The sequence below is a fragment of the Drosophila bipectinata genome, chromosome 3R, assembly GCF_030179905.1.
Source record: "Drosophila bipectinata strain 14024-0381.07 chromosome 3R, DbipHiC1v2, whole genome shotgun sequence".
NCBI classification, from domain to species: Eukaryota; Metazoa; Arthropoda; class Insecta; order Diptera; family Drosophilidae; genus Drosophila; species Drosophila bipectinata.
In genome coordinates, this window is record NC_091739.1 from 27,594,108 (window position 1) to 27,621,908 (window position 27,801).

At 42.0% G+C, this 27,801-nt stretch overlaps 3 protein-coding genes across 5 annotated transcripts; 1 reads left to right on the top strand and 2 right to left on the bottom strand.

Annotated features, from left to right (window-relative positions):
• Positions 1-252: 252 nt before the first annotated feature.
• LOC108121851 (solute carrier family 25 member 45) lies at positions 253-2,243 on the bottom strand. The gene is made up of 5 exons (XM_017236151.3): positions 2,083-2,243; positions 1,688-1,800; positions 1,165-1,405; positions 991-1,105; positions 253-934 (listed from the first exon to the last, which is right to left on the bottom strand). The coding sequence occupies exons 1-5, from the start codon at positions 2,126-2,128 to the stop codon at positions 538-540; spliced, it is 912 nt and encodes a 303-aa protein (XP_017091640.1). The 5' UTR covers positions 2,129-2,243; the 3' UTR covers positions 253-537.
• A 1,710-nt stretch (positions 2,244-3,953) lies between these two features.
• Positions 3,954-9,909, bottom strand: wdb (serine/threonine-protein phosphatase regulatory subunit widerborst; the record flags this gene model as incomplete). The annotated part of the gene is made up of 7 exons (XM_017236298.3): positions 3,954-7,611; positions 7,674-7,903; positions 7,965-8,298; positions 8,360-8,550; positions 8,609-8,803; positions 8,875-9,074; positions 9,135-9,909. Coding segments are annotated over 7 exons (2,208 nt in total), but the record flags the coding sequence as incomplete, so codon positions are not given.
• Positions 9,910-23,528: 13,619 nt separating this feature from the next.
• On the top strand, positions 23,529-27,621 carry pins (G-protein-signaling modulator pins). 3 transcript variants are annotated; one of them, XM_070281732.1, is made up of 3 exons: positions 23,529-23,545; positions 24,389-25,838; positions 26,255-27,621. In XM_070281732.1, the coding sequence occupies exons 2-3, from the start codon at positions 24,555-24,557 to the stop codon at positions 26,942-26,944; spliced, it is 1,974 nt and encodes a 657-aa protein (XP_070137833.1). In that variant the 5' UTR covers positions 23,529-23,545; positions 24,389-24,554; the 3' UTR covers positions 26,945-27,621. The 3 variants fall into 3 exon arrangements, with proteins under 3 accessions (XP_070137833.1, XP_017091784.2, XP_017091785.2); XM_017236295.3 differs by lacking the exon at positions 23,529-23,545 and having other exon boundaries at positions 24,268-25,838; XM_017236296.3 differs by lacking the exons at positions 23,529-23,545; positions 26,255-27,621 and adding an exon at positions 25,893-26,178 and having other exon boundaries at positions 24,269-25,838.
• Positions 27,622-27,801: the final 180 nt, after the last annotated feature.

Consider the following 27,801-nt stretch of genomic DNA (forward strand, 5'->3'; position numbering starts at 1 on the left):
TATATTTAAAGAGATAATTCGAATAAAAGAATCTTGGAAGTCGTATCTAGTAAAGCATCTACTCGTGACAACAACGAAAGAGCTTTGTTTTTACATTTTCCAACACTGTAGTCTAGACTGCTTAACGGTCACTTTTCCGATCCTACCCGTTCCGATACAATATCCAACCATTTTTAAACTTTTAAAACTTCTGATTATAAAATAATATATTAACAATAAACGAAGAACTTTTTAAACTAAAACCAAATAATGTTTAAGTACAAATAAAATGTTTATATTTTTTTTTAATTTATAGGTACATTTTAATATTATCATTTTATCTATTATTTCGTGAGCATTATATTCAAGGTATACTAAGCTTTACTCTTTTTAAAAAAAGTTTTCTAATTACATCACATTTGATAATTAATTTGGTGCAATATGGCATAGCAAAAGGTGTAGAATTTATTATTCTATCAAATTAGGCTCACTATCAGTAAAAACTAGTTAAAGCTCTTAATCACCTGGTGTTTTAGGTTTTCTCCGGTGTTTTTCCTGTCATACATATGTACCGTTCCACCGCTGGCACCACTCCAAGGCGTACTCGTAGCCCAAAAACGTGGCAGCGTTGAAGGGAATCGCTCTGGCCACCAACATCCAACTGCCACGGAAGATACTCCTCCAGCCGTAGGCTCTGTACTGAACTCGGACACAGTGAAAGATGCCTCTGTATTTGTGGTTTTCATCCGCCTGCATCAGGGTCTTGACCACATCGAACGGTATGACGCACACCCAGGAGATGACTCCGGCCCAGGCTCCTGCCAGTGTGGTCACGAGGAGATTCACACTTGATCCATCCGACTGACTGCGACGCCGACGTACGAAATCCCGCTGATCCAGGTAATCGACAGTCTGACGGTACGCCAGCATATAGATTCCATAAGGCAGGACATCACTGAAGGGAGGGAAAGCTAATTAGAGTGTTAAAATTATAGTTTCATTGAAACTCACCGACACATCATGGGCAGGAGTCCGCGGTAAAGGCCAGAGATTCCGTCAGTCTTGAGTATCCTTTTAAAAGTTCCCATTGCAGTACGCCGTTGTCCATAAAGATAGTCATTATAATCTAAAAAGATTTAACATCAGACCTATCCTTCTTTGATTAAAACATTCCAAGAAACCTACAGCTATGAGTCTGAAGTCGAACCTTAATCAGCTCCATGGGACAGGCTATGAAGGATTGGATGAAACCGGCCACTGATCCTGCCATAAACATGTTGTGGTACTCCAGTTGCTCCCTCTGGTAGTCACTATGGCACACCTTCCTTAATTGGCGCAGGTGATTCCCATACACTCCAAAGAGCAGGGAATTGATGGCTCCGGTGGAGATGAATGGAAAGAACATGCCTCTGTAAAATCCATTGATCTTTAAAGATTTGTTAAGTAACTAAGCCCTAGTAATAATATTAGCCCAGTTGGTTACGTCTAGCCGTTAAATTCAAATGAAAATATAGAGCTTTTATCTGAAACTCAAAATACTTTAAATTATTTATAATACATGTTTAGATCCATTATTAAACATACATATGTAGCGTTGTATAAAATTCTCTCTTTTGATGCTTTAATCTCATTTAATTTCGTCGCAAAATGTAAACATATAATATAAATAATTTCAAAATTCAGACCAGACGTAACCCGTAATACTTACCCCATTATTTCGGTTGTAGATCTGGTGGATAGCCGTAAAAACCGAAGAGTTGGAGGCCTGTTGCCACACCTTGATCGTGTCGAGGGGGTGGGCCACCAGCACCCCACAGGCACCTGTGCCGTGCAAATAATGAATAAAAGTTAATTAAAATATTGTGCCACAATGTGAACACATGTTGAACCGCCGCCTGCCGCTTGCCAAGAATGCGCGCCACAAATATACGCCTCAAGATCAGGGGCACCTCGCCCGTGAACTTGGCCGTGGCGCCCGTTGGCTTGTGGGGCTGCCCCTTTCAACTGTCAACAAGTGGCTTATATGGCTCTGGCATTGCGTCATTCTTAGATTCTACCAAACATGGGATGCTGGTTACTCCCCAGTCGTAGCTTTCCACTCACCACCGAAGCATCCGGCCACGAAATCACAATAGTTCTCCCACTTCATTAAGAATCACGAGATATCCTCCGCGTGGATGCGATTTTCAAAATTGATTTTTCTCGCGATTTTCGACTGCATCTGGCGAGCGAACCAACTGCAGTGAGCTTTATTTTCAAAAAGCTTTGCATTGCGAAGTGCAAACTTTTGAAATCGTTTTCCAATACTGAAAAAGACGTTGCTGCACCAGTTTCTATCACTTTTTTTTACAAAAATGCATCGTTATTTACTTGCTAATTTAAATTAATAATAAAGTCCTTTTACTATGAGCCATATAGTTTCTTCACACTTTCTTGTGAATCTGATCTGTTAAAGCTATTTCAATAGAAGACGGCTACTATCGATATCTGTCGAAAGCTATGACATCATCGAAAATAAATAAAATTTAATCTAAATACCTTAATAATCGATCCATCAAAATATTTTAAAATATTTATTGACACTAGTATGGATCCTGCAAAGGCCATATTTTTCCTGAAAACAATCTTCTTTATAAGCGAATTTACTTAAATGATTTGTGGATCCAGCTGCATCCAAACCCGGAAAGCCATAACTTTCCCAATAGTCATCTGATTCTTGAGCGGAATATCTTAAACGATTTGTCAATCGATTCTCCATCAATCTGCATCAAAATCCAATAACAAAATATTTTTTAGATTTTTTGTCAAATTTTCTGGGTAGACAGACCCCTTTCAAAAATGGGGAAAATGCTTGAGAGGTCAATATGGCCCACACCGAAAGCCATATCTTTGCGAATAGTTATCTGATTCTTGAGCGGAATATCTTAAACGATTTGTCAATCGATTCTCCATCAATCTGCATCAAAATACAAGAACAAAATATTTTTTAGATTTTTGGTCAAATTTTCTGGGTAGACCCCTTCAAAAATGGGGAAAATGCTTGAGAGGTCAATATGGCCCACACCGAAAGCCAATATCTTTGCCAATAGTTGTCCGATTCTTGAGCGGATTACCTTAAATGATTTGTGGATCCATTCTCCATCAATCTGCATAAAAATCCAGGAACAAAATATTTTGTAGATTCTTTGCCACATTTTCTGGGTAGACCCCGTCAAAACTTTTTAAAATGCATTGGATCTCTAAAATGCCCCACTGCGATTGTCATATCATTGCCTACAATCATCCTACACTCAAGCGGAATACCTCTAATGATTTGTAGATCAATTTAATACCACAAAGAAAACCAGTTTCAATATTTTTTTATTTTTTATTTATTAATTTTTTATTGTTGATTGATCTCTTTGCTTCTTTTCTCTCCGTTTGCTCATACTCATTCATTCAGTTTTGTGTTTTTAATTTTTTGCTTGGTTTTTAAACGTTTTTGGTTAATTCTGCTTGCAGCTAAATATTTTATTTCGTCTGCGCCTGCAATTCAACTCACTTCATTTAATATTTCCTCGATTTCTGCTGCCTGCTCTTAGTTTCTGTCGCATACATTCCGGCCAACTGCTTGGAGTCGAAAGCAATCAACTAAACCTTTGTTTTCTGATGCTCGTGTATATATATTTTTATATATATGCATGTATATACCTATATATATTTATTCCCATTTATGTTTTGTGTAATTATAATTTACTTTTTATATTTACTCTCAGCATAAGATTTTGTTTTAGTTGATGTGTGTTTTTTGAGTTTTTAGATGTGGGTGAGTAGGTGTGTGGGCGAGTGAGTGTAGTGTGCAGTGTGCCTTCAACCCAGGAAAACAATTGAAATCCTCGCACACCTTCCTAAAGAACCAGAACTCAAAGTTGTACATAATAATAGCGTGTGTGTGTCAGTGTTTCATATACGATAGGTTTTTTTTACAAGTCTAGAACATAAGAAAATACATAATTCACATATATATTTATCCACTTTATCCTCCGATCCACTACTCCGATTTTCCTTTCATTGTTAGTATCCATAGTATTTATATTGTTAAAGCGCTTTACTATTTTGCTCTTATTGTTGTTGGTATTTTTTAGCTTTTCTTACTTTTTTTTTGTTTTTTTTTTTTTTTGCAACGTTGTTAATGCGACTTTATTTTTAGTACAAGATTTTTGCCTCTAAAAGTACTTAACGAGTTTTGCTTTTTTGCTTAAACTTCTTTGCTCAGCTGGCTCTAAGCAGCTATAGCTACATTTTAACATGCTCGGCTTGTTTATACATATAAATACAATATTAGAAACAATAGTTAAAGTTACCGTACAAGTTGAAAGCGGACTAAACAGGTTATAACTTAAAGTGCAACAGATCATCACAAAAAAACTGAACAAAAATGAAGAGACAATAATCATTAAACCATCTGTCTTATATAAATATTTATCGTTTATTAGGCTTTCTTTTTTCAACATTTTTTTTTATTTTATTTTATTTAGTTTATTTTTGTTGTTTACTTGATTTTTTTGTTTTTCGTTTTTTTACAATTGCATTATCCTTCGAATATGTTTTTTGTTACTGATTGGCATCCTATACGAACATCAACATTAACTAGAGATGGTTCCTATTCGTGTGTGTTTTCAATGGGTCTCTGTTGGTTTGGAATAGTTTGGGGATTGGCATAACAAACAACAGATCTTCAGCACTTCAAGAACTTATACGCCATCGAATGTATAAATTTGTTTACTTTCTATACTCCTCCAGTTTCATTTGGTGTTCTAAAGGCAGTTATAGGGGCGATCTGATCTCTATTGCTTCTTAACGGATGTGATATTACTGGATAGCTCTAGTCGTAGTAGCTGTTTATCTAGGGCCCGATTTTTGTCCGCTATTTTTTTAATTACACGCTAATATAAAGATGCAAAACCTCCTCAGACACGCTGCTTAGTATTTAGGCAATAGGTAAATTTTCGAAATACAATACATTCTTTCTCTGTAGGCGATGACTTTTTTTTAGTTGATGCACTCTATAAGGTATTCCCTCAATTCGGTTCGAAATTTTCTCTGCTCTGCTGCATATTGTGGTTGACGTTTTACAAACATATTTAATAATAACGCTAACTTTTACGTTTCCTTTAGATTTTTTTTTTTACGTTTTTTAATGTTTTTTTTTCTTTTGTTTGCAATATATGTATACATATATGTGTATAATAACTCACGATTCACAGACACAATTATCTTTAATATTATATGAACTTTTGCGGTTTTGCTTAATGACAGAGACACTCATTAGTATATATATAATTTTCATTTCGTCCTACTATATCCTCCCTATCGTCTCTGCTCCTAGTTTGCTCCTATAATGCATGCTTCTATACTTTGTAATGGGCGTGAGAGTTGAATGAACAAACATACATATGCATAGTATATTTCATATATAAATTTTATATATTTCTTTACCATGAGTGCGGCTAATTGTGAGTGAGAATGAGTCAGTGAGTGAGATGCTGGAAAAGCAGTCCAAAGTCCCCCCGTAGATTATCTTAGCTACATTATTTACAATAAATATATATTTTTTTTTCAGAAAATTGAATGAGAATTGTGCGCATTTCCATGAAGATTAGGGAAAAGTTGGAAAGAAGTTTGAAAACTATCTTAGACTTGACGCTGGACCGCTTTCCGCAGAGATATATAGTTCTTAGATGCATTGAGTCTCGAGTGGACTATGGAAATGTTTTTCTAGATGACAGCTATCATATAGAGACTGTGCCAACGTAAATTGTCCATAACCAGGTTCTATAGACTAACATCATCATCGTGGTTGGTTTCTTTAGCTTAACCTTTATACAATTCTCAATATTTTTGTATTAAATTTTTTTCTTAGTATATCATCTCGATAACTGCGCATGCGCCTATTCCTTCTAATCCGACACTTAATTAGATCAGAATTTTCGCGTACGGTATACGGTATGGTGTGGTATTTTATTTTATTCTTATCGGCTGTCTGTCTATGTATATAAATTAGCCCGCTTAGCAGCAACTCTTGAACAACGTAACTAGACCTTGGCTTAGGCTTAGGCTGAGCTCAGGCATTTAGCGGGAATTGTTGGAATTTATGATCATCTCGAGAAGTCTTGACGGAGTGTGCAACACTTAAAGCTAAATAACAAAGTTTCATTCTGGGAGGAGGGACACATACTTTTCGATATTTTATATACAATTCAGTGGGAAACTTGGACTAAGACACGCCGTTTTATGGAGCCTGCTGTTAAGATTTAAGGTACAGACCAAAAAAACAAAACAAAAAAATAGGATGTTGCGCAGCTTAAAAGCTTAACTATTTTACATATTTCCGATAAACGCAAGAAATGATGCCATTTAGGTGAGAGGTCCTTTCTGATCAGGGCCTCGAGAAACCGACCCTTAACTGAATTAAAATAAGGATGTTGCGCTGCTTATCTATTTTACATATCTCCGATGAACGCAAACATTCTGCAATCAAGTGAACATTTAGGTGAGTGAGTGCGTTTTCCGTGGGTGGGGACTAGGATGGCTGATCTATGGTTAGGGCCTAGTTAGCAATATTTTTTTAGGTAATATTTCAATGCGCTTCAACAATCGTCATAATCAGTTATAGTTATAGCTCCTTGCATTTTCACTTACTAACATGATTTCTCTTTATTCAACTTTTTTTTCGCTTAAACGTAATTAATAATATTTTTCCTTCTTTTTAATTTTTTATATATTTTTGTTTTTAATATTTAATTATACGTGTCCGCGTGTGTGTGTGTCTGTATATGGGGTGTGTTGGTGTAGGTGCACGCATGTATGTGTTAGTGTGTGACTGTGTCCTTTTTGTTGTTGTGGTTGTTGTTGTTGTTTAGGTTTAAGATACAATATTTATAAAGATTTCTTTGATGCCGCACTCAAGTTTTGTATGTAACATACCCCCTCACACGCACACACACGCTCACAGGGATCTGATTCAGCTCCCGGTCTAGATTTCGGTTCTACCTCCTCCTCCTCCTCCTCCTCCTTCTACCTCAACAGCCGCCCAAGCGTCCAGCGGGTCGGCTTGGTTGGTGTCTTGTCAATCGAGTATACATTTTTTAGTTTTTTTTATATTTTTCTGTTTTAAAGTTTAGCATATGTGTGTGTGTGTGTGTGTGTTTGTTTAGTATAACTATTTATTTCCACTGTATGTACTGCGGATGCGGTGTCGCCTCTGCCGTTTACGGATATAATGTGTTAAGCTTCACGCTTTTACTGATCTTGGTTTTTAATTAATTTTTTATTGTTAATTTCTGGCGCGCCTCGCGTCGCTCGATCGCTTAGTTTTCCGACTTTTCCTTTATTTTTGCATTTGTGGTCGCAGGATTATTGTCGCCACCGCTGGACAGGCTGCCGCTGCTGCTGCTATTCGACTGTTGCTGATGTGAGTTCAGGCCGGCGGAGCTGGGTGGCAGCAGCTGGGCGGACGTTGACGACGACGCGGATGCTGCGCTGTTGGATGTCGCAGCGCTACCGCCAGCGGCGCGCCCACTAGAACGATTAGTTTCGAGTTCATGTAGCTTCTTCCACAGCTCCTCCCGATCACGCTCCCGCTTCTTTTCCCTGCAAAATATATTATATAAAATATTAACTATTTTAATAAAATTATTTCAAGTTAAACCCACTTTTGCCTTTCCGCTTTGTAGCTGGAGGTCAGTTCGTCGAATAGTTTGGAGTTCATCTCCATAAACGTCTTCAAAACGTTGTAGACAAGCGCCACGATGGTTTGATTCCAGTGCTCTTTGCTGATCCGGTATAGGGCCGGGAACATGATGGGCATGATGACCGCGTTGTTCTCCTCGATGAGCGACATGGCGTATTCATTGTTCCACAGATATAGAGCCCGCTCAGCAACCTATAAATCACAAGATGGTTTATTTCTTTGGAAAATAATTAGATAGATTCCGAAGACTCACCTGAAAATGTGGACTCGAAACGCATTTGGCAATTTGACGGAACAACGGCTCCTGGATCTTGACAAATTGCGGCGGATCGATGACGTCTAAGATCTCCTCAATCTCGCCCAAGAACATGACCTCCTTTTGGGAACACGTCTTGGGCCAGAACTTCAACAGGCCACGCACCACCGGCTCGGTGAGGAATGGATCCTTCTCTAGGAATTGGACAATGCAGTACGCGAGTTGGGCATGGTAGAGCGACAGGCATTTGACTTTGTGCAGCGGCAACAGGACCTTGACAAGGAATTGCTTGTGTTCGGCCTTCAGTGGTAAAGCAAATCCGTTGATGATACTATTTAGAAGAGGAAATCGAATTAGTATGAGTCTACCAGTAAGATCAGTGTCCTAATTACCTTCCGAGGATTTCCAAGAGCTCGCCGACTCCATTGAAATGCTCCGTCTCATAAATGAATCGCAAAAATATGTTGTTGATCTGTTTTCGTATAAAAGCCCGCAGACCCAAGAATTTTCCGTAGATGCGATGCAACACCGTCTTGAGGAAGTCCCGCTCTCGTGGGTCCTCTGAATCAAACAGTTCCAACAACTGCAGAGACAATAATGTTAGTATTTGGAATATATTTGAAGATTCTTGAAGGACCTACCTGCAAAACGAACTTTTGATCAATCACCCGCTTGCCGATAGTGGCCTGGAAATCCTGAGATTCCAGAAAGCGTAGAAAGACCTCGTAGACCAGCTGTAGGTGCGGCCAAGAGGCCTCCAGGGTCGGATCATCCTCCTCGGGATCAAAGTCGGGATTTTCACTTGGCGGCAGCGTCCGAAATAGGTTGCAAGATATCTATATAGAGATAAAAGATAATATTACTAACTTACTATTACTTATATTAGTAGAAAGAGTGGTATAATTACCATGCGAATTATTTCCGGATAGACCGGCTCCGTAAGCACACCACGGCCATGTGTTATATAGGTCGATAGATCGTTCAGAGCGGCCCTTTTGATCTCCTTGCCCTTCAAGTCCGTCACGGGATCCATAAAGTCAAAGGAGACGCAACACTGGCGCAACTTCCTTATAAACAGCTCCTCCTGTTCTAGGCTGGAGCAATCGGCTAAAGAAATAGAGGTTGTCTTAGCATCTAAACACAGTAACTAGTGTTAGTTAGAGTTACCTTTTAATGGCGGCAATTGCTGAAGCTCAACATCCTGAGAATTTCTGTAGCGCGAGGAACCTTGACTCTTTTTACCCTTCTTCTTGAGCGAACGTTTGGCGAACGGGTCGATTCGATCCACAAACGTGCCCGATGACATCTTTTCAGATTTGGGTTCGTTTGAATCGATGGCGGTGGTCTCCGTGGCTGACTGTGTGGTATTCAGCTTGCCGGCTTTATTTCTAACGCTTGCCACTGAAAATAGATCTGCTGCACCACCAGTTGCAGCTGCTCCTCCTCCCTCAACTGCGCCCTGCCCCTGACCAGGACCTTTCCCAGCAGTGCCCTTCCCACCGTTGCCCTCGCCAACGCCCTCGTCGCCGTCTTCGCCGAAATCGCTGCTGAGGATCTCGACTGGCCGTTTGTTTCGAGATTTGCGTAGCCAACCGAAAATTTTATGGGTTATGTTGGCGACTTTGGCGGTTGAGTTGGGCGTCTTGCAATTGTTTGTGGCACCGTTGGGTAACTCCAACAGCTCTCCTTGGTTCGTTTCCTGACCAATCAGCAACTGCAACGTCTCCTTGGACTTTTTCTTCTTGCCTTTCTTTCCCTTCAGACCGTTTGCCTTCTGGTGCTCTTGCTGCTGTTGAAGTTGCTGGAGCAGCTTCTGTTGCTGGGTGATGCTGATGGCGGTGTTGAAGCGGTAACGACTTATCTTGGCATTTATCTTATGGTAGCTGTGGGGCGTGAAATGTCGTCTTACTTCTCTTCTGAAGCTCTGCGCTGCTATTTGGTTTTAAATTCGTTACAGTTGTATGTACACTGAAATAAAGGTGGGGGTGAGTGGGTGAGTGACTTTATCACCTTCCTATAGTCATGTCTAGAGACTCACCTGTGCTTCTTGGTTCGATTTCCGTAGGTTTCTGGTTACTGTTTTTGTATTGTTTACTGGAGGGATTGTTGCATCGACTCTCGTTAATACTCTCGCTTAGCGTCTACGTTGCTCCACCTTGGCTTCTGCTGCTCCTTCGGCTGCTCCTGAATGGCACATCAATTTGGTTGAACTTCTAGAGAGAGAGAGAGCTGCTCACTGTTGATGGCTGCATTCACATAGTAGTCTACTAGTCCGATCTCTGGATATGGGGCATCACATGCACTGCAAGTTGGAAGAAAGAGGAATATGGCCATTAGATAGCTCCACTTATCTTTGAAAATTACTCAAAAATTGACATCGCAGCACCTACAGAAGCAAATATTCTGATAAAATGACAAAAAAAACGAAATAATTGTATATATTTGGTGGCCCTCGTGTGTATCTAATCACAGGCTTTGCAAGGTGCCTACATATATATAGCATATAGTACATAAGGGTGTGAGTATGAGGAGATAATGGCTTTGACTGTGATTTCTTTGTTGGCGGATAACAGTTAACAGATAACTGATAAAAAAAAAAGAGCTATAAGGAGAGAGAGAGCCTAGCTACATCCATATGTGGGTATAGCTTAAAGTTCTTTTCAAAATTTTAAACTTTTGGCTTTAATATTGCTCTTAAAATACAGTTCCACCATTGCTGAAGCCTGGCTAGTCAGAGCCACTAGCACTTGAATTAAATCAACTCGCCACTGCCGGTAAATGGCTCTCCTCCGACCGACCGGAAGTCAGATGGCGCTGTCATCTTGAAACGGAAATGAAGGAAACTCATTCGTTTGCATGGCCAGTTAGACCATGGTTTGAACTTCAATTCCACAAAAAAAACTGTAAGGCTAGTGAGTGGGTGAGAGTCACAGGAAAGTGCCACATGCCACATGCAATATGCCACATGTGTGCTGTTGCTGCTGCTGCTGCACAGTTTTCACTTCGAGGACATCGAGGCGGAACTTGTTCACTGTTTCACACTAGTTTCCAGTTAAGAGCACAAATTTGCACAAATGCAAGTCCATCCCACAGTCGATTCCCAGCGAAAACATGTTTAACATGTCACACACACACATACACACAGCCAGGCATACACCCACAACCGCCGACTGGGGGAGAGCCGACCGACCACAGGGCGTATGAGTGACAAACAGGTAAATGCGATCAACTCGCTCCGGCTAGTGCCTGGCCGGCGGAAAAAGCGTGGGTGGCTTTCATACAGAGAGAGAAAAAATAAACACATAATTTATTAATATTTTTGTAAATGAAATATATCTTTTTCTTATTTATAAATTAAAGAATTAGTGTTATGATAGCCGGGCTATGACACATATTTTAATATTTCTCTCCCTGTGAAAAACTAGAAAGTGGTTACCAGTGTAGTGTGTGTGTGTTGGCCAACCGGAACTTGACTTGGCCAGCAAAGAGAGAGCCACAGTTTGCACAGCTGCCCGAGGTGCCTTTTTTGTGGTCATCGCAGTATTGTCCCCCCTCGACGAGTACCTGAATCTATGCACTAACGTGTTACATTTTTGATTCAATCAGCCATCCCGGGCTGGCCATTTATTATGACATTTTCTATGAAACCCCAGACCCAGACCCAGGCCTAGGCCCATCCCAAAGTCCCAAGACAAATGAGTGAAACAATGGCTGACCATTAGTCCCGGCTGACCATCCCCCCCTGACCAACCGTTAGGGTTTGTGCGTGTGGTGACCTTATGACATTATTTACTCGCCAGCGGAGGCCAAATTCCCCAGCATATCATCGCCGAAAAAACAATAACAAATAGCCAGGGCGGCGCTCACTGAGAAAATAATGAGACAAGTCCGACTGACCTCTCGCCTCCCACTAGCTGGGGGCTGGATGGGGGCCCTGGTTCTCTATTTTTTCTTTGCTTTTCTTAGTGTTTGTTTTGGTGGTCTGTTGGGCTGTTGTTTCTGTTGGCATTTATAAGATTTTTCGCCGCCAGCTCCAGCCCCCAAACACACAGTCATCTTAATGACTAAGCGCCGAGGAAAAGTCTCGGACTTGGAATCCATGTCCACCATCCTGTCTCTCTGTCTAATAGTACCTCTTCGACGCATGTCTATTGGTTTTCCATTTCTAATCAATAAGCCAACATTTCTCAAGTCTATTACTCATAAACTTAGTACATACTATTTTTAGTGGCTATCTTTAGCATAAAACTGGAAGCAGGAATTAATGCATATTTCCAGCTATCTGCTTTTTTTTTTAGACTTTTAAGTGCCAAGTACTTACGTTGTTTACCAGCCACTTAACTAAACTTGTAACCAAATAGTGAGTACTTTGCTAGAGATATCATAGATAGTGCTGTAATCCACTAGCTCGGTTTGCTTTGAAACTATCTATAAGATACTTCTCCACCTATAGAGCCCTTTTCTGGCTCTCATTTAAAGACCATCCTTCCCAAATAAAACATATTCCTGCCTTGAAAGTCTTGTTAACTTTTTTGATATTCCGGTTGTGTAAGGCAGAGGAGGAGGTGTTGTGGTGATAAGAAAAGTTCCTCCTCCTTAGCCCTGCCCCCTCCCCTCTAGTGTAAAAAGTACTGCGCACTTTTTTCGTTTTTGCAGCGTACTTGAGAAACTAACAGGAGAGGAGGCGCGGCTTCGTGGGGCTTCAAACTACGCAGTAAACGGTGGCACGTCGCCATCCTCGCCTGCCACAACGCCAGCACCATCCTTTTGTGCAACGCACGAGAGGCGAGTTCATGGTCGGTGAGAATCTCATTTCAACGCAGAGGCAGAGGCAGAGGCAGCAGCATCTTCAGCATCTCCAGCAAGGCATGACAGTGAAAATGGGGAAATGCATCAAATTACTGGCATGGCTGGCATGCACACACACCTGGGAGGCAGCACACACACCTTTAGTGGCAGATAATATTAGAAACTGCGTTTCGTTGCGTGTCTACATGGAATATCTATCATGTACTTGAATGAAAGCCTGTTGCCAGAGTCGCTATTATATTGGAGATATATTCGGGGGCGGGCACTGCGCATTTGCAACTGCAGTATCTCATCATTGGGAGGGACCTTGACCTTACCGAAGTGGGATACACACAGAGAGAAGCCCTCCCGGCACTGTGATATCCATGGAATCAATCAAATCAGCGCGCACAGTCCTCTTCTCCAGCTTGCATATGCAACAGCCATCCCATCCAGTGGAGGGGCCATGTGGCAAGAACAAAATGCAAATATATATATGGCATGTATCTCGCACTTGCACCCCCCACTTTCCAACCCACTTGTCCTTCCACCCACCACCCACTGCAGCCCATCGTGCAGTGTGTATAATTTACATAAAGTGAAAGGAAATGGAACAATAAGTTTTATAAGATTTCGTGCCATAGCCCCCATCAGTAGAATCAACAGCAGGCGCTGCTGCCCCATCAGCTGCAGGAGCAGCGAAAGTTGCCACAATGTAAGCAAGTACTTGGGATGCCTCAAGGCAAGCCAATACTAGGAAAAAATACTTACAACAAGCTATCTTAGTTATAAGAGGAGACTAATAAAGGGACTAAAGTATTTCTTTCACTTTAGAACCTCCATGGAAATGTCACCAGTGGGGTGGTGGTCAGTGCTTTCTCCCACCCCCCCATCTGGTCTGCATTTTTGATTCTTGTTTGGGGTTTACTTTAGTGACGAATACACACACCACTGCTGGCCAGAAATTAGATGAGATTTCCCGGGGAATTGGGTCAACCTGGGCCAACCAGCGGCAGCTTGCTGAAGAATGTATGTAGGAATTTGCATTAAAAATTCAGGATTTCAATTGAATTAGAGACCAGTTTCGAACTCTATGGGAAAAGTTTGACTGAAAGTATCGATTGAATGGCCCAGAGAGTGAGAGATGGATGGATGGGAGAGTGCATCCGAGAGATGGCTTCTGTTGTCAGCAAACATAAAGCTGCATCTGCAGTAGCTTTTCTTATCAGTGCTGGACAGTCCTGGTCAGTGCTGGGCTGGCTAATGCACTTTATTAATTCCAATTGACGGCATGATTCAATTTATTGATAGCTCACTCAGCTGGTGACTAATTTCAATGGACTTTCCCGCACCTCCCTGCCTGTAGCCACCTCCAAAGTTGAAATGAAACCGACTCACGCAATGCCACAATACCAGAAAGGACACACGAGGCTGACTAAAGGGGGGGAAGCAACATTTATGGGTCACAAAAATAGATGGGACTTTGTACTTCTATTTTTGGTTTTCAAGAGTACGTCAGCAGCAGCAGTGGCAGTAGCAGCAGCAGCGGGTCGGAAAAGTAACACACTTTTCCTTTTGCGCCACGAACGTTTATTAACCGACTGTGTGCGTGGGTGTCACCAGCAGGCAAGTCATGTCAGTGGGTGGGGTGGGGGGTGGTGTATGCACTTCCAAGGACTCGGAATTAATGCAAGAAAGGATGCATCTAGAAGCCCACACACACATCAAGACTGATTTTCCGAGTATTTATGTTTAATTAGTCGGAGTGGGCTGAGGATGTAATATTCCCAGGAACTAAATTGAGTGACGAGAGCTCAAAGGAAGTACTAATTCCTGGTAGCCTTTTAATGAAGGACTTCAAAGTCTTGAGGAAGTAATATACGCCATTAGTTTCCCTTGAATTTATTGTATTGACATACAGTGTGTGGTAATCCACAATTTGGGACAACTTTTACCTCAAACAATCAGATACTTGTGACGAAGGAGCACGCCATACTCAGAATACATTATACCAATGTTGGTGACGAAAAAAATCGGAAACAACTAACACAGAAGTTGTAAACAGAACCCAGTATTCCACAATTCAGGACAATTATTAACAACTTCTCTTGAAAAGACTTTTATTTTTACTTTCAAGAGGGTTAGATACTTGTGACGAAGGAGCATGCCACTCTCTGATTATCTCATACTAATATTGGTAACGAAACAAATCAGAAACCAATTAAAAAGAACTTGTGTACAGAACCTCCACAATTTAGGACAATTATTAACAACTTCTTTTGATAAAGACTTTTATTTCACATTAAGAAGGTTGAATACTTGTGACGAAGGAGTATGCCGGAGTATCTCATTCCTGTATTAGTGAGGAAAAATCTTATAAAAAATTGATACACAGAACCAGTTAATCCACAAATTAGGCCAATTATCATCAAATTACTTTAAAAAAAGGTAGAAATATGGTATTCTAGTGACGAATGAGCATGCCACTGTCTGAGTATCTCAAATCAGAACGAATTAATCCACAGTTTAGGCCGTTTATTAGCATAGTATCTTAGTTTAACGTCAAACTGGGGAATTACTTGTGACGAAGGGACATACCGCTTAAAAAAAAAGTCTTTTCAATGTTGTTGACGAAAGAAGTTGTAGAATAAGTAGTGTTTTCTAAAAATATTGGCACACAGAACCACTTCACCCACAATTTAGTCCAAAAATCTCCCAACTTATCCTAAAAAAGGTATTATTACTACAAATCACACATAAACCTCTTCTAGAGTCAAAAATACCAGTGACGAATGGGCCAAGCTCCTTCAAAATATCTTCTACCAATATTTGTGATGAAATTCAAAGTAGAATTTAAAAAGATATGAAGGTACAATTATCACTTGATGTGTTTAGACCACTAATATGATTACCACATCTGTCATAACTTCTAGCCTCTTGCATGGCTTGTGATTTTTATGTAAGACTTTGTTTAAAGACCCATATTGCAAGCTCTAGAGCCTCGGAGGAAAAGAGAAAGTCTTGAAATTAGTTGACAATGTACACAAACCCACAACTAATTGCATCAGCAGCGACAAGTGTTGTTGGTTATGTTAGGGGCGGTAGTTGATGTCGCGGTCCAAGAGCTATGGTCTATGGGCTATGCATATTGTTATTAAACGTGGCCCAAAGCAGTCAGTCAAGAGCACCAAACCGAGTGACGAAATCGGGCCTAGAGAGAGACTGAGAGAAGACAACAGCAGTCACAACAGTTTCCTCAATTTAATTAAATAATTAAGACCGAGACACAACACGATTGCGACAGTCTATGGCTAATTAAAAAAAAAAAACAACAAGAAAGTCAACTGAACTGAAACATAAGGCTAAAAGAATGCAAATTCAACGCCAGACGTTGCTTAGTAGCGTCACCACCTACTGAGGTATTTCTCTACATATATACACTCCTGCCCAAAATTATACGACACCTCTAAATTTTTTGTTTCGGGGCTCGTAGCAGAATGCGAGGACGAAAACGATGAAAACTAAGTATGAGGGATGATAGCACAATGTTTAATGCACAAAATGAGATATTTTTGACTTTTTTTGCATCTTCCGTTTTCGAGTAACGATAAAAAAAGGACACACGCTTCAATTTTAGCTACGCTGCACGTGTATCAAAATTATACGACACATTTCAATATTTATAGATACAATGAATATTTTATTTTATTTGTGATTATTTATGAAAGATTAATAGTTAATAACACCTCCTTGAGCTTTTCCAACCTCAAACATTCTTTAAGTCATTGTTTTTATTAATGTTTTTAGCATATTTTGGTCTAGGAGGGCCCATTGTGCCAAAATTTCCTGTTTAAGACTATTGACGGTGTCAAATTTAGTGTTGTTGGCGTAAACTCGTCTGGCTAGGATACCCCATAGGTTCTCTATAGGATTAAGGTCCGGAGAGCAAGCTGGCCAATCCAAAACCTTCACGGAATGCTCGTTTAAAAATCGTAGGGTTTCTTTGCTTTTATGGATTGATGCATTATCCTGCATAAAAACATATTTTCTTTCCTCATTTTGGTTCAAAAATGGCAGAAGACGATCCTCTAATACTTTTTTGTAGTCTGTGCTATTCATACGAGAGCTCGTAAAGCACAGATTAAGCGTTCCAGACGCATGAAAGGCTCCCCAAACCATTGCGGATCCACCTCCGAAATTGCGCCTTGAAAACATGAGGGGATCCTTACGCAAATCTCGCCAGTAATGACGAAACCCATCTGGGCCATCCAGATTAAATTTTTTTTCATCAGAAAAAATTATCTAAGTGAGAAATATTGATTAAATTCGTATAAACAAAATGGAGTTGAAATTCCATACCGAGGCCCAGTTGGTTTCCAAATTTTTTTCAGCAAACTGAAGGCGTGCTTCTTTGTGTTGGGGCTTTAGGAATGGAGCCTTTTTTAAAACTCCCCTTACAATAAATTCCGAGGCTTGCAACGTTCGCCAGACAGTCATCCGAGACACAGGATGACTGCAAGACGCTGCAAGTGATGCGCATGATAGAAAAGAATTGCTTGCTTTTTTCAATATGCGTCGTTTATCACGATCGGACAGCTTGGGTTTTCTGCCGGAGCTACGTTTAAGACCATATCCATCCGGATCGCTTAAAAATTTAGTGATAACACAGCGTGTTCGCCCCATTATCCGCGATATTTTGCTAATATTGAATCCGACATCGTTATAAGCTCTTATTCTTCCCTTTTCTTCTTCGCTTAATAAGCAACAACGCGGCATTTTATTAAAAACTAATTAAATTTTTACCAAAACTTTAAATGAAAAAAATTTGCACCAAATCTTTCGCGCCAACAGCAAAAATCTTAATGTGTCGTATAATTTTGATACACGTGCAGCGTAGCCAAAATTGAAGCGTGTAAGCTTTTTTTACCGTTACTTGATAACGGGAGATGCAAAAAAAGTAATAAATATCTCATTTTGTGCATTAAACTTTGTGCTATCATTCCTCATACTTTGTTTTGATCGTTTTCGTCCTCGCATTCTGCTACGAGCCCCGAAACAAAAAATTTAGAGGTGTCGTATAATTTTGGGCAGGAGTGTATATATATATATATATTTTTTTTTTTTCTATATTATATATTCACTCAGTACTGAGATGTGCTACTTTGTGAGATATATATATATGCCCCACTGAAAATTCAATGCCAAAGCATGGAAAATTTTCTATTGAAAAGCGGCGTAGCCCTGCCTTTGCTTTTTTGTTTTTATTTTTTATTTTTTTGCTTTTTTTAATTAAGCGATTTGAGCTGTGATAAGACGGCTAGGCTAGTGTGTGGGAGGATGGTGGGCGTGGTTGGCACCTAATCAAAATCAGCACACAAAAATGTCGCATAAACAAAAGACGAGAAAATGTATCTCATGGGTGACGGATAAGATAAGAGGCTTGCCATCTCTCTCTCTCTCTCTCTCTCTCTCACCTGAAAGGGAAGAATTCTTTAAAAAATATTTATTTTTATTTGCTTCTCTTTCTCTCTCACAAGTGTGAATTATTAATTGTGCAGAGTGCAGTGTGCGATTTTATTTGATTTCTGCACCTGTCAGAGGGTCGTCGAGAGTGTTGTTTTATTGATTTTCGTTCAATAAAGATATGGAAATTGTAGTACAATGACTGGATATTCGAATGAAGCGAACTTCAAGGTCAGAGCTTCTGAGGAAAATCTAAAATCAGTCTAAAAATACCATCCGAAATAAATTAAAATCATTTCGAAAATAAAATTGCACTCAAAAGGAAGGCGGCAGAAGCGGAAATTTATTTAATGCCCCCCCCCCCCCCCCCCCCCCCCCCCTCCCCAGCCACTCGACGGGCCGTTAAAATATCAGCATACCCCCGATTTCTAGGTTTCTATATTTAAATATTCGAGAAACGTCATTAATTGGCGCAAAAGCCAAGGAAAGGGAAACCAGAGAGCCGGGCGGCCAAATGTTTGACAGAAAATGTGAAAATATTTCAAACAAAAAGTATCTGAAAAGTAAGTGGATGGTGCTGACGAATGCCTGTATAATATAGTATCTTTATTATATATTTCAGACCAAAGCGAATGGCTTAGACTTATAAGAAATGACAGTAAATAGTCACTAAAGAGACAGGTGCAATTCTGGAAGCAATGCCCACGAAGTGCATGTTGATAATGGCCTCAAAGCGCAATCAATGGCTGATTTTTGACAGGCAACACGCTTCCGGAGACTAAATATAGATATAAATATAGACTAATAATAAAAAATTATAGCCAAAATAGGAATAGAAAGCTTTCTTTAGAGGGTGGGGAGGGTCTATATACCCGAAAGTTAAATGGAGGAATTTGTAGTAGTTTCCGAAACTAGACCCATTTCTTATAGTCTTATAGTAGCCTCAGTCTTACCATATTTCCTTAGTATTCTCTATAACTAGACCAATCTCTTATATAAAGTTTACAAAGTTAGTCCAGAACTTTTTCTTTCAAATCTTGAAAACCAAGAGACTAGTTAGCTTAAAAAATAGACTGGCGGACAAACGGACATGACTTTTTCGACTCAGATAATAATCCTGATCAAGAAATTCTAAACTTTATTGTAGAATATTATAGTGCCCTCCATTAAATGACAAACCTAGAAACAGTCATAAGGACACTCGGACACGCGGAAAAGCTTATATTGATTCCGGCGATGACCTGATGTGCTATATATTATGGTATAAAACGATGGTAACCTCTATTTAGTGACAAGTGCCGAGCTTTTTAGTTAAACATAGAGACTAGTTGGATTTAAAAGAGTTATAAGGGCACACGGACATGCGAACAAGCTTATATCGCCTCGGAGGATGATCATGGTAATCAATGTTTATACTTTGTGCTATAAAATAATTCTACCCTCTATAAAATGATAGGGATTGGTTTTCAGATGAACTTTAGCTCGAATAGTAACTGTGATACGGACTCATGGACAGACGGACATGCTTATATCGAGTCAGACTATGATCCTGACCATGAATTTACTCATTTTTTATTACCTACCGATAATACCCTCTATTTAAAGTCAAGAGCCCTGCTTTTCAGATGAACGAACGGACTAGTAAAAAACAGCCATACGGACACGCGGACAAGCTTATATCGACTCAGACAATGATCCTTACTAAGAATTTCTATACTTTATAGTATAATATAATAATACCCTCTATTTAAAGTCAAGAGCCCTGCTTTTCAGATGAACTAAGAGGCTAGTTCAAGAAAAATCGAGCTTATATCGACGTGATCAAGAATTTCCATATTTTATAGTACAATATAATAATACCCTCGATTTAAAGACTAGAGCCCTGTCTTTCAGCTGATCAAATGTTGAATAAATTCCCCCATTACCCCGTCTAATTGACTTTTTATCGCTTCAGCTTGCGGCTGGCTTGCTGGCAGTGTTTTCTTAGCCAACTCTGAACTCTGACTGGCCCAGCTGATTGTTCCTCTCGTTAGCGAGGCGTGCGAATGGAAAAAAATGCAAACATTTTACAAAACAAAGGCATCCAAAGGCTGAAATCTGGGGCTCGGCCCAGTAAGTCAGACAGCCAGAAAGTCAGACAGGGCAATCATCTAATTATAATGAGAGAAACATTTGCCCTCCACTTGGCCTGGCTGCTGCTGTGAAATATGTGTGTGTTTACACTGGAGTAGTAGAAGCAGCTTCCATTCCCAACAAACTGGCTAATAAAATTGATTTCTTTCCCCTCACGGTGGAGGTGGACTCTCAACTGCCCCGCAGAACAAACAAACAAACAGAAAGCTTTTTTGGCCAAACAACGTAAATATTTTGTGAGTCTGAATAAGCCAAGTTAGTAGGAACTACGCGTAAACGTACATTTCTCAGATATTTCACTGGAACTCGATATAGCTGCAATTTTATGGAATTGTTTACATCGTCGGGGAAGTGAAAATCAATTTGATTTGAATGGAGTTGAGAGAAATATGGGGTTTATTTTTAGAGAAGTTGGCAGGCAGGCAGGGAGGATGTGGGTGTGGGAGGTAGGGGGAGTTGGCAAGTAAAAGCCAGCAATAACAAACCACACATAACGACGGGGGCCCAGGCCCATGCCCCAAGCACATAAAACGCCAGAAAGCGAGGTCAGTTATGTCAAAACAGACAGCCAAGGAGTGGAGTGAGGAGGGTTGAGGGTTTGTGGTCATTAAGAGACTGCACCAAGAGACAGGTGCAAATAGGCAGAGACAGAGTCACTAAGATCTCATACTTTCTTTCAATAATGACCCGGGTCATATAGAATGACCTCTCCCCACCAGCCTAGACTCTACAAATAATTGCTCATACGCAGTGTTGTCTTTAAAATACTTGAGATATTAGCTGAAAGTTAAAAGATCTTGTACTCTCAGATACCCATTTATGGGGTTTCATTCCTACTCGTTGGCATTTGTTGGCTCGTGACGTCAAAGTCCCAGTCCCAGTTCCAGTCCAGTTTGGTGAAAACAATAAACAAATACCCACTGGGGCAGTAGTGGAGCACACACTCACACACACACTGCGAAAAAAAAGCTCAACGATCGTTGGTAGAAACTGGAAATCTGGCCCGAATGAACCAGAAAAGTCACGTTCAGTTTTACGAGTTACGAGTTACTGCCATTAAAACTGATCTATCTCTCAATCCATAACCGATATTGTGTTGCAGCAGGTGGTGGCAGGTAAGGTGTCAAGGGCCTTGTCCTCCCAAATGATTTACCTTCTTAACACCTTGGCGTTAATTTCGAATATCGAATAGGCTCGACGAATTTCGTGGCTCCCCACACGTAGCATGTTATGTATCAATTGTGACTTGTTAATTTTCAGAGCAGGTTCGGTTCAATCACTCAATCAATTAGAACCAGTTTGTGAGCGGAGCTTAACCCTAGATGTCTATTTTTATTAAAATTTATCTATTTTTAAAATTCGAACTTCAAACCCTGCAGATCCTCCAGTAGCTAAGCTTGCATGTCTCGACTTGAATGAGAGTTAGAGATGGACCATAAAGCCGATAGTTTATAAGGTCTTCTTAGGGTTAAAGCCAAAGCGGATATGGTCTCAATTTTGGACATGTTGTGGGCCAACTTCCGTTGCTCTTGCCTGTCTCTCATACCTGTCTCAGTTTCTCTGTGGATTTCTCGGCTCTCAGTGGAGATGTGGAGATTTTAGCTTCGCTTACGGCCCGTGGTGTTGCACTGTGACTGTGTGGTATAGCAGTTGACATAATTGAATTAAAACTGTAGTTCACGACAGAATTTGCACAACGCGAAGAGAAGAGGGGTGGTGGGGAGGGGGGCTGTCCAAGTGGGGTCAACACATGTAAATGCGGTGTCGAAGCAAAACACACAGAACAAAGTCTGAGAGTGTGAGAGTGTGGGAATGGGAATGAGAATGGGAATATGGGAATGGTAATGGGGGAGGAGAAAGGTGAGAGAGCGCAGCTGTTTTGATGGGCTCTTCTTCTCGCCTCGCCTCTGCTATTTCTATTTTTCTTTATTCTTCGGTTTGTTGATTCCGTTCCTTTGATTTTTTGCAGTAAGATTAGGTAACTTGTGTCTATATGAACATAATTCTTAACACATTTTACTGCCCGACATCACTCACACACACACACACACACACATACACACACTTATCATAAATACATACATATACACACACACTCATTCTGGGAGAGACACACACAAGCAGCAGCAGCAACCAGCGGCCAACAAAATCGATATTCTAAAAATAATATAAGTAAAAAATATATATGCATATACGACGAAATCCAAACGAATCTCAATTGTAGCCGCTGCTGCGTTTGTGCGTGTATGCGACTGCCTCTGCTGCTGCTGCTGCTTTAATCAGAGTGCAGGAGTATGTAAGAGAGTGTGTAATTACATATTTATTTATTTATTAAAACTTTGGGCCACTGAATTGCGTCTGGGATTTAGCCGCTTACTGCGCACTTGAAAAATTAGCATTCGCCACGAAATTCACTTCAACTTGTACTTGGTTGGCGGCGGCTTACTTGGTTGCGCTTTTTTTTTTTTCACTTGACCGTTCCGTACCGTTTCGTTTGCAAATATTTTTTTTTGTCAAAAAAAACCGATTAATCGGACTGCGTTCTATATCAGAGACAGTAGCAGGAGCGGTGTGTATATAAAAGAATCTATATCTTTTGCACCCAACCGACGACGAAGGCGGCATACGGGCATCTTCGAGTTCGCTTTTGTTCGAGTTCGCTAGCCATTTATCCGTGCGCACCACCACAAACTTATCCATTATCCATACCCGGTTCGTACATGCTTTACCGATTGGGAGAACTCTCTCTTTTTCTCTAGACGGCAAGTGCTTGACACTCTCCCAGTCGCGCTGCTATATATACTATAGGTGAGAACTAACACACACACACAGCCATGATTATAGAGAGAAATGAGAAGTATATGAAAATAATTTTGGTATTGTTATTGTTGTTGATTTGTTGTCGTTTTTTTTTTTAAAGCAGGCAGAATATGAAACAAAAAGACAGATAAGAAAGCAAAAAAGCCCACCCTATAGTCATTTCTCCAGCACGAATCACTTGTATTCTGATTACTCATTTGTAAATTTTTTTTTTTTGGAGGCCAATCAAATAAATTTCGATACCACTGTGCCCAATTTCTGGGTGAGAGTGGTGAGAATAGATAGTAGCCGCACACTCACCACTATTATTGTTGTTGGTTGCTGTTGCGCGTCACTCTCTCGGCTGCGCTATCCCTTAGACGGTCACTCTGCAGGTGAGATATCCGTAGGTGCGCAGCGCGGTCATACTGCATGGATTCCTGGGCGATAAAGAAACAGGGCTATCGTCATCGACTCGTTCCGTCTCTGTTGCTCTTTATGCTCTCTCAGGAATTCCTACTTTTGTCCATAGAATTCTCCTTTTGTCCTTTTCGCTAGGCTTTCGTTAGCTATTTATGTAATTTAGCACAATGTTTGCGATTCACGGCGAGCTATGCGAGGGGCTCCCAATGAAAAAGCGACGCAACACTACGTACACACCTCTATTCGGATTGAGATATTCAGATGCGGATGCAGATTCCCGACTTCGACTCGCCCGACTTTTGTGCTGTGGGTTTTCTGCGTTAAATCGCGCCCGCACTGCCACAGTTTTAGCTGCAAATCGCGCCGCAATGGAGTAGCTTTGCTTTTCGATCGGTTTAAGCGGCCGGCAGGTATATTTTATGCGAGAAATATTATTTTTTTCAGCGGCAACTAGAATAATCGTTCACGACACCGTTTGAAGTGACGCCATCTTTGAAAGCGGTGCAGTGTTGGAAAACGAGCGAGGGAAAACCATTATTTCTCTCGTATAAGGGGTCTCCCATGCCTTGGCATTAATTAACTGAGTTTCTTACACCTGAATTTTTAATTTATTTAACTATTTTATAGATATTTTATCAATAAAATTTTCAATTGGTTGGTTAACAGCGAACGCCTCTGTTAAATCGAAGTAGGCAATTTTTATAACTCGACCTCTGGTCACACCGAAAGTGAATCAGAATGAAATCAACGCAAACTAATTGATCGCGAAAACGGTACAAAAGAGCAGTTAATTGCAGCAATTTCACCTATTCCAGCTGGCAAACTGTCCGAACTTTCGTCGCGCAACAGAAAATACCTTTGTAGCACCTGCAGGGACACTGAAAACATCGCGCCAAAGTGGACAACTCCCAGTTTTCAGAAGAGCATCATTTGCAGTCAAAGGATCATCCGGATAGGAACGCAAGACTGAGGTGCAACAGAATGTCTTCGCTGTCCGCATCCGCGGAGAATGTGTCCAGCCTTGGTCTGGGAGGAGGAGGCGGTGGCGGGGGCAACTCGCACGACGGAAACTCGCAGCAGGGATCCGACGGGGGCTCCAGTATGTGTTTGGAGCTGGCCTTGGAGGGCGAACGTCTGTGCAAGGCGGGCGACTGTCGTGCGGGCGTGGCCTTTTTTCAAGCAGCCATCCAAGCGGGCACGGAGGACCTGCGCACCCTCTCCGCCATCTACTCGCAGCTGGGCAACGCCTACTTCTACCTGGGCGACTACAACAAGGCGATGCAGTACCACAAGCACGATCTTACCCTGGCCAAGAGCATGAATGATCGCCTCGGTGAGGCCAAGTCCTCGGGCAATCTAGGAAACACCCTGAAAGTAATGGGCCGTTTCGACGAGGCCGCCATCTGCTGCGAACGCCACCTGACCCTGGCCCGCCAGCTCGGAGATCGCCTGTCCGAGGGACGTGCCCTCTACAATTTGGGCAATGTCTACCATGCCAAGGGAAAGCATCTGGGCCAGCGTAATCCGGGAAAGTTCGGCGACGACGTGAAAGAGGCCCTCACCCGAGCCGTGGAGTTCTATCAGGAGAACTTGAAGCTAATGCGCGATCTCGGCGACCGTGGCGCACAAGGACGCGCTTGCGGCAATCTGGGAAACACGTACTACCTTCTGGGCGATTTCCAGGCCGCCATCGAGCATCACCAGGAAAGGCTTCGCATCGCCCGGGAGTTCGGGGATCGGGCTGCCGAGCGCAGGGCCAATAGTAATCTGGGAAACTCGCACATCTTCCTGGGGCAGTTTGAGGATGCAGCCGAGCACTACCGTCGCACCCTCGCTCTGGCCGTCGAGCTGGGCGAGCGCGAAGTGGAAGCCCAGAGTTGCTACAGCTTGGGCAACACCTACACGCTGCTGCACGAATTCAACACGGCCATAGAGTTCCATAATCGGCACCTGGCCATTGCCCAGGAGCTCGGCGATCGTATTGGTGAGGCCCGGGCCTGTTGGTCGCTCGGCAATGCCCACTCCGCCATCGGCGGACATGAGAAGGCCCTGCAGTATGCGGAGCAGCATCTGCAACTGGCCAAGGAGCTGCACGATCCCGTCGGGGAGAGCACGGCCCGTGTAAACATCTCGGATCTGCGCAAGCTGCTTGGCCTGCCCGAACAGGAGCCCTCGCCCACCGAGGAGGAGGCTCGCTCCAGCGCCTCGGATCACTCGGCCAGCGGCCACCAATCGGATGGATCGGAGAACTCGCAAGGCAGAATGGTAAGTGAAGGCTTGTGGCTAATTGGAAACATCTTGGTTCACCTTTCCCCTTAGGTAGCAAGTTTATTTCAAGACCCCGAAGTGGTTGGGATTTTAGCAAGAATTGTCCAGCTTTTGTTGGAGGTGGTGTGCAGTCTAGAGAGCTGTGAAGCAGCCTAGTTTCTTGTTTATGAAGTTACTGCAGATTCATTCTTTGATTGTTTCTATAACCGGGCCCTTTATTTTTTCAAAATTCATATAAATTATCAGGTGTTTTCTGTTTGGAAATGTTTATGTTGGACCCCCACTGCTGGCAGTGTTTGGGAACCAATCGCAGAATAAATATTTACGTTGAAGTGTACCAGAATGGGAGGATTTAATTAAGGCACCCACCCCCTAAAAACCGGAACATACTCATAACCATATCTATAATTTAGGTGCGCGTTCGCCGCCAGAGCATGGAGCAACTGGACCTGATCAAGATCACGCCGGACGGCAAGCGGCTGCAGGAGGACAAGCACCGGGCACCAGGTGGTGCAGCTACGAAAGCCAAAGATGACGACTTCTTCGAGATGCTCTCGCGGTCGCAGTCGAAGCGCATGGATGACCAGCGCTGCTCCATCAAGATCAATCTGGCTGGAGCTCCGGCAGTGGCCACTGGGGCTACCCGCAAGCCGCTGGTGCAGCAGAACTCGCTGTTCGTGGACCCCACCAACCTGCCTGGTCTGAAGTCGCCCACGTCCGCAAACGCCGGATCGATTGCTCATGCGCCGCTGGCCAGGAGCGCCACCACCACCCAGCAGCCCGACGACGCCTTTCTGGACATGTTGATGCGGTGCCAGGGATCACGACTGGAGGAACAGCGCTCGGAACTACCGCGGCCTAATGTCACAATGGATGCAGAGGCGGAGGCTCCACAGCCGCAGGCTCCAGAGGCAGCCGGGCAGGGGGCAGCACGCGGGCAGACAGGACGCGGAGCCACTGTGCCCGATGAGGACTTCTTCTCGCTGATCATGAAGGTACAGAGCGGCCGCATGGAGGATCAGCGCGCGTCGATTCCGTTCCGGAGTGCGAACAACAACAACAACAGCCGGAGCAACAACAACGGCACTGCTGGAGGCAAATAAGAGGCGTCCGCAAGTCCAACAAGAACGATCCTATCAATCCATCCCTGGCCGCAGCTCTTGGTTTCTTTCACTGGCGGCTAAACATTTTCTTTTATAAGATTTACACACACACACATACAATTTATACACAAAGTAACTAATTTATGAATAGCAACTAACCAAGTAACCAAATATTTGGGGCGCCACACACCGCCCCGCAACCGAAAAGAAAGAGAAACCGCCACTGGATGCACTCACCCATCCGGTGGTGACTCACTGGCGCACACTCATCTCTCTTGGGGTGGTAGCCATGATATTCGAAAGATATGCACACGGGTTTTACGATATTAGCGTTTTGAATTGCATGTGAATCTAGGGCTTAAGCTGAACGTATACTAATCCAATTTGCTCAATAGATGGAACCAAGTCTTCTCTACGATCAACGATCTTACACGCATTCATTCAGATATTCTAATCGGCATTCAGATAAACTTTAAGCCTTAAGTCTAACGAACCACTTTACATAAATATACATATATCTATAAGCAATGCTTTTCCAAAATCAAAAACGATGCAAATCTACAACAAAAATGATTCCAATTGTATCCATGAGTATTGCATTTTTTTATCTACCTATCGATGACTCTAAAAACTTAATTTAAGAAACTTTACTATTTTTTTTAGATATTAACAGAAAAACACACAAAGAAGAGCTGCTCGGCATTCCGTTTGTGGAGCCGGCGCTTGTGTTGGCACGTAGCATTACGATTCAAAAGATACGTACACATATATACAAGATACATATGAACAATATATAGTTATGCCAATCCGCATTGTTCTATACACACTCTATACAAGAAACAGAAATCCCAAAAAAA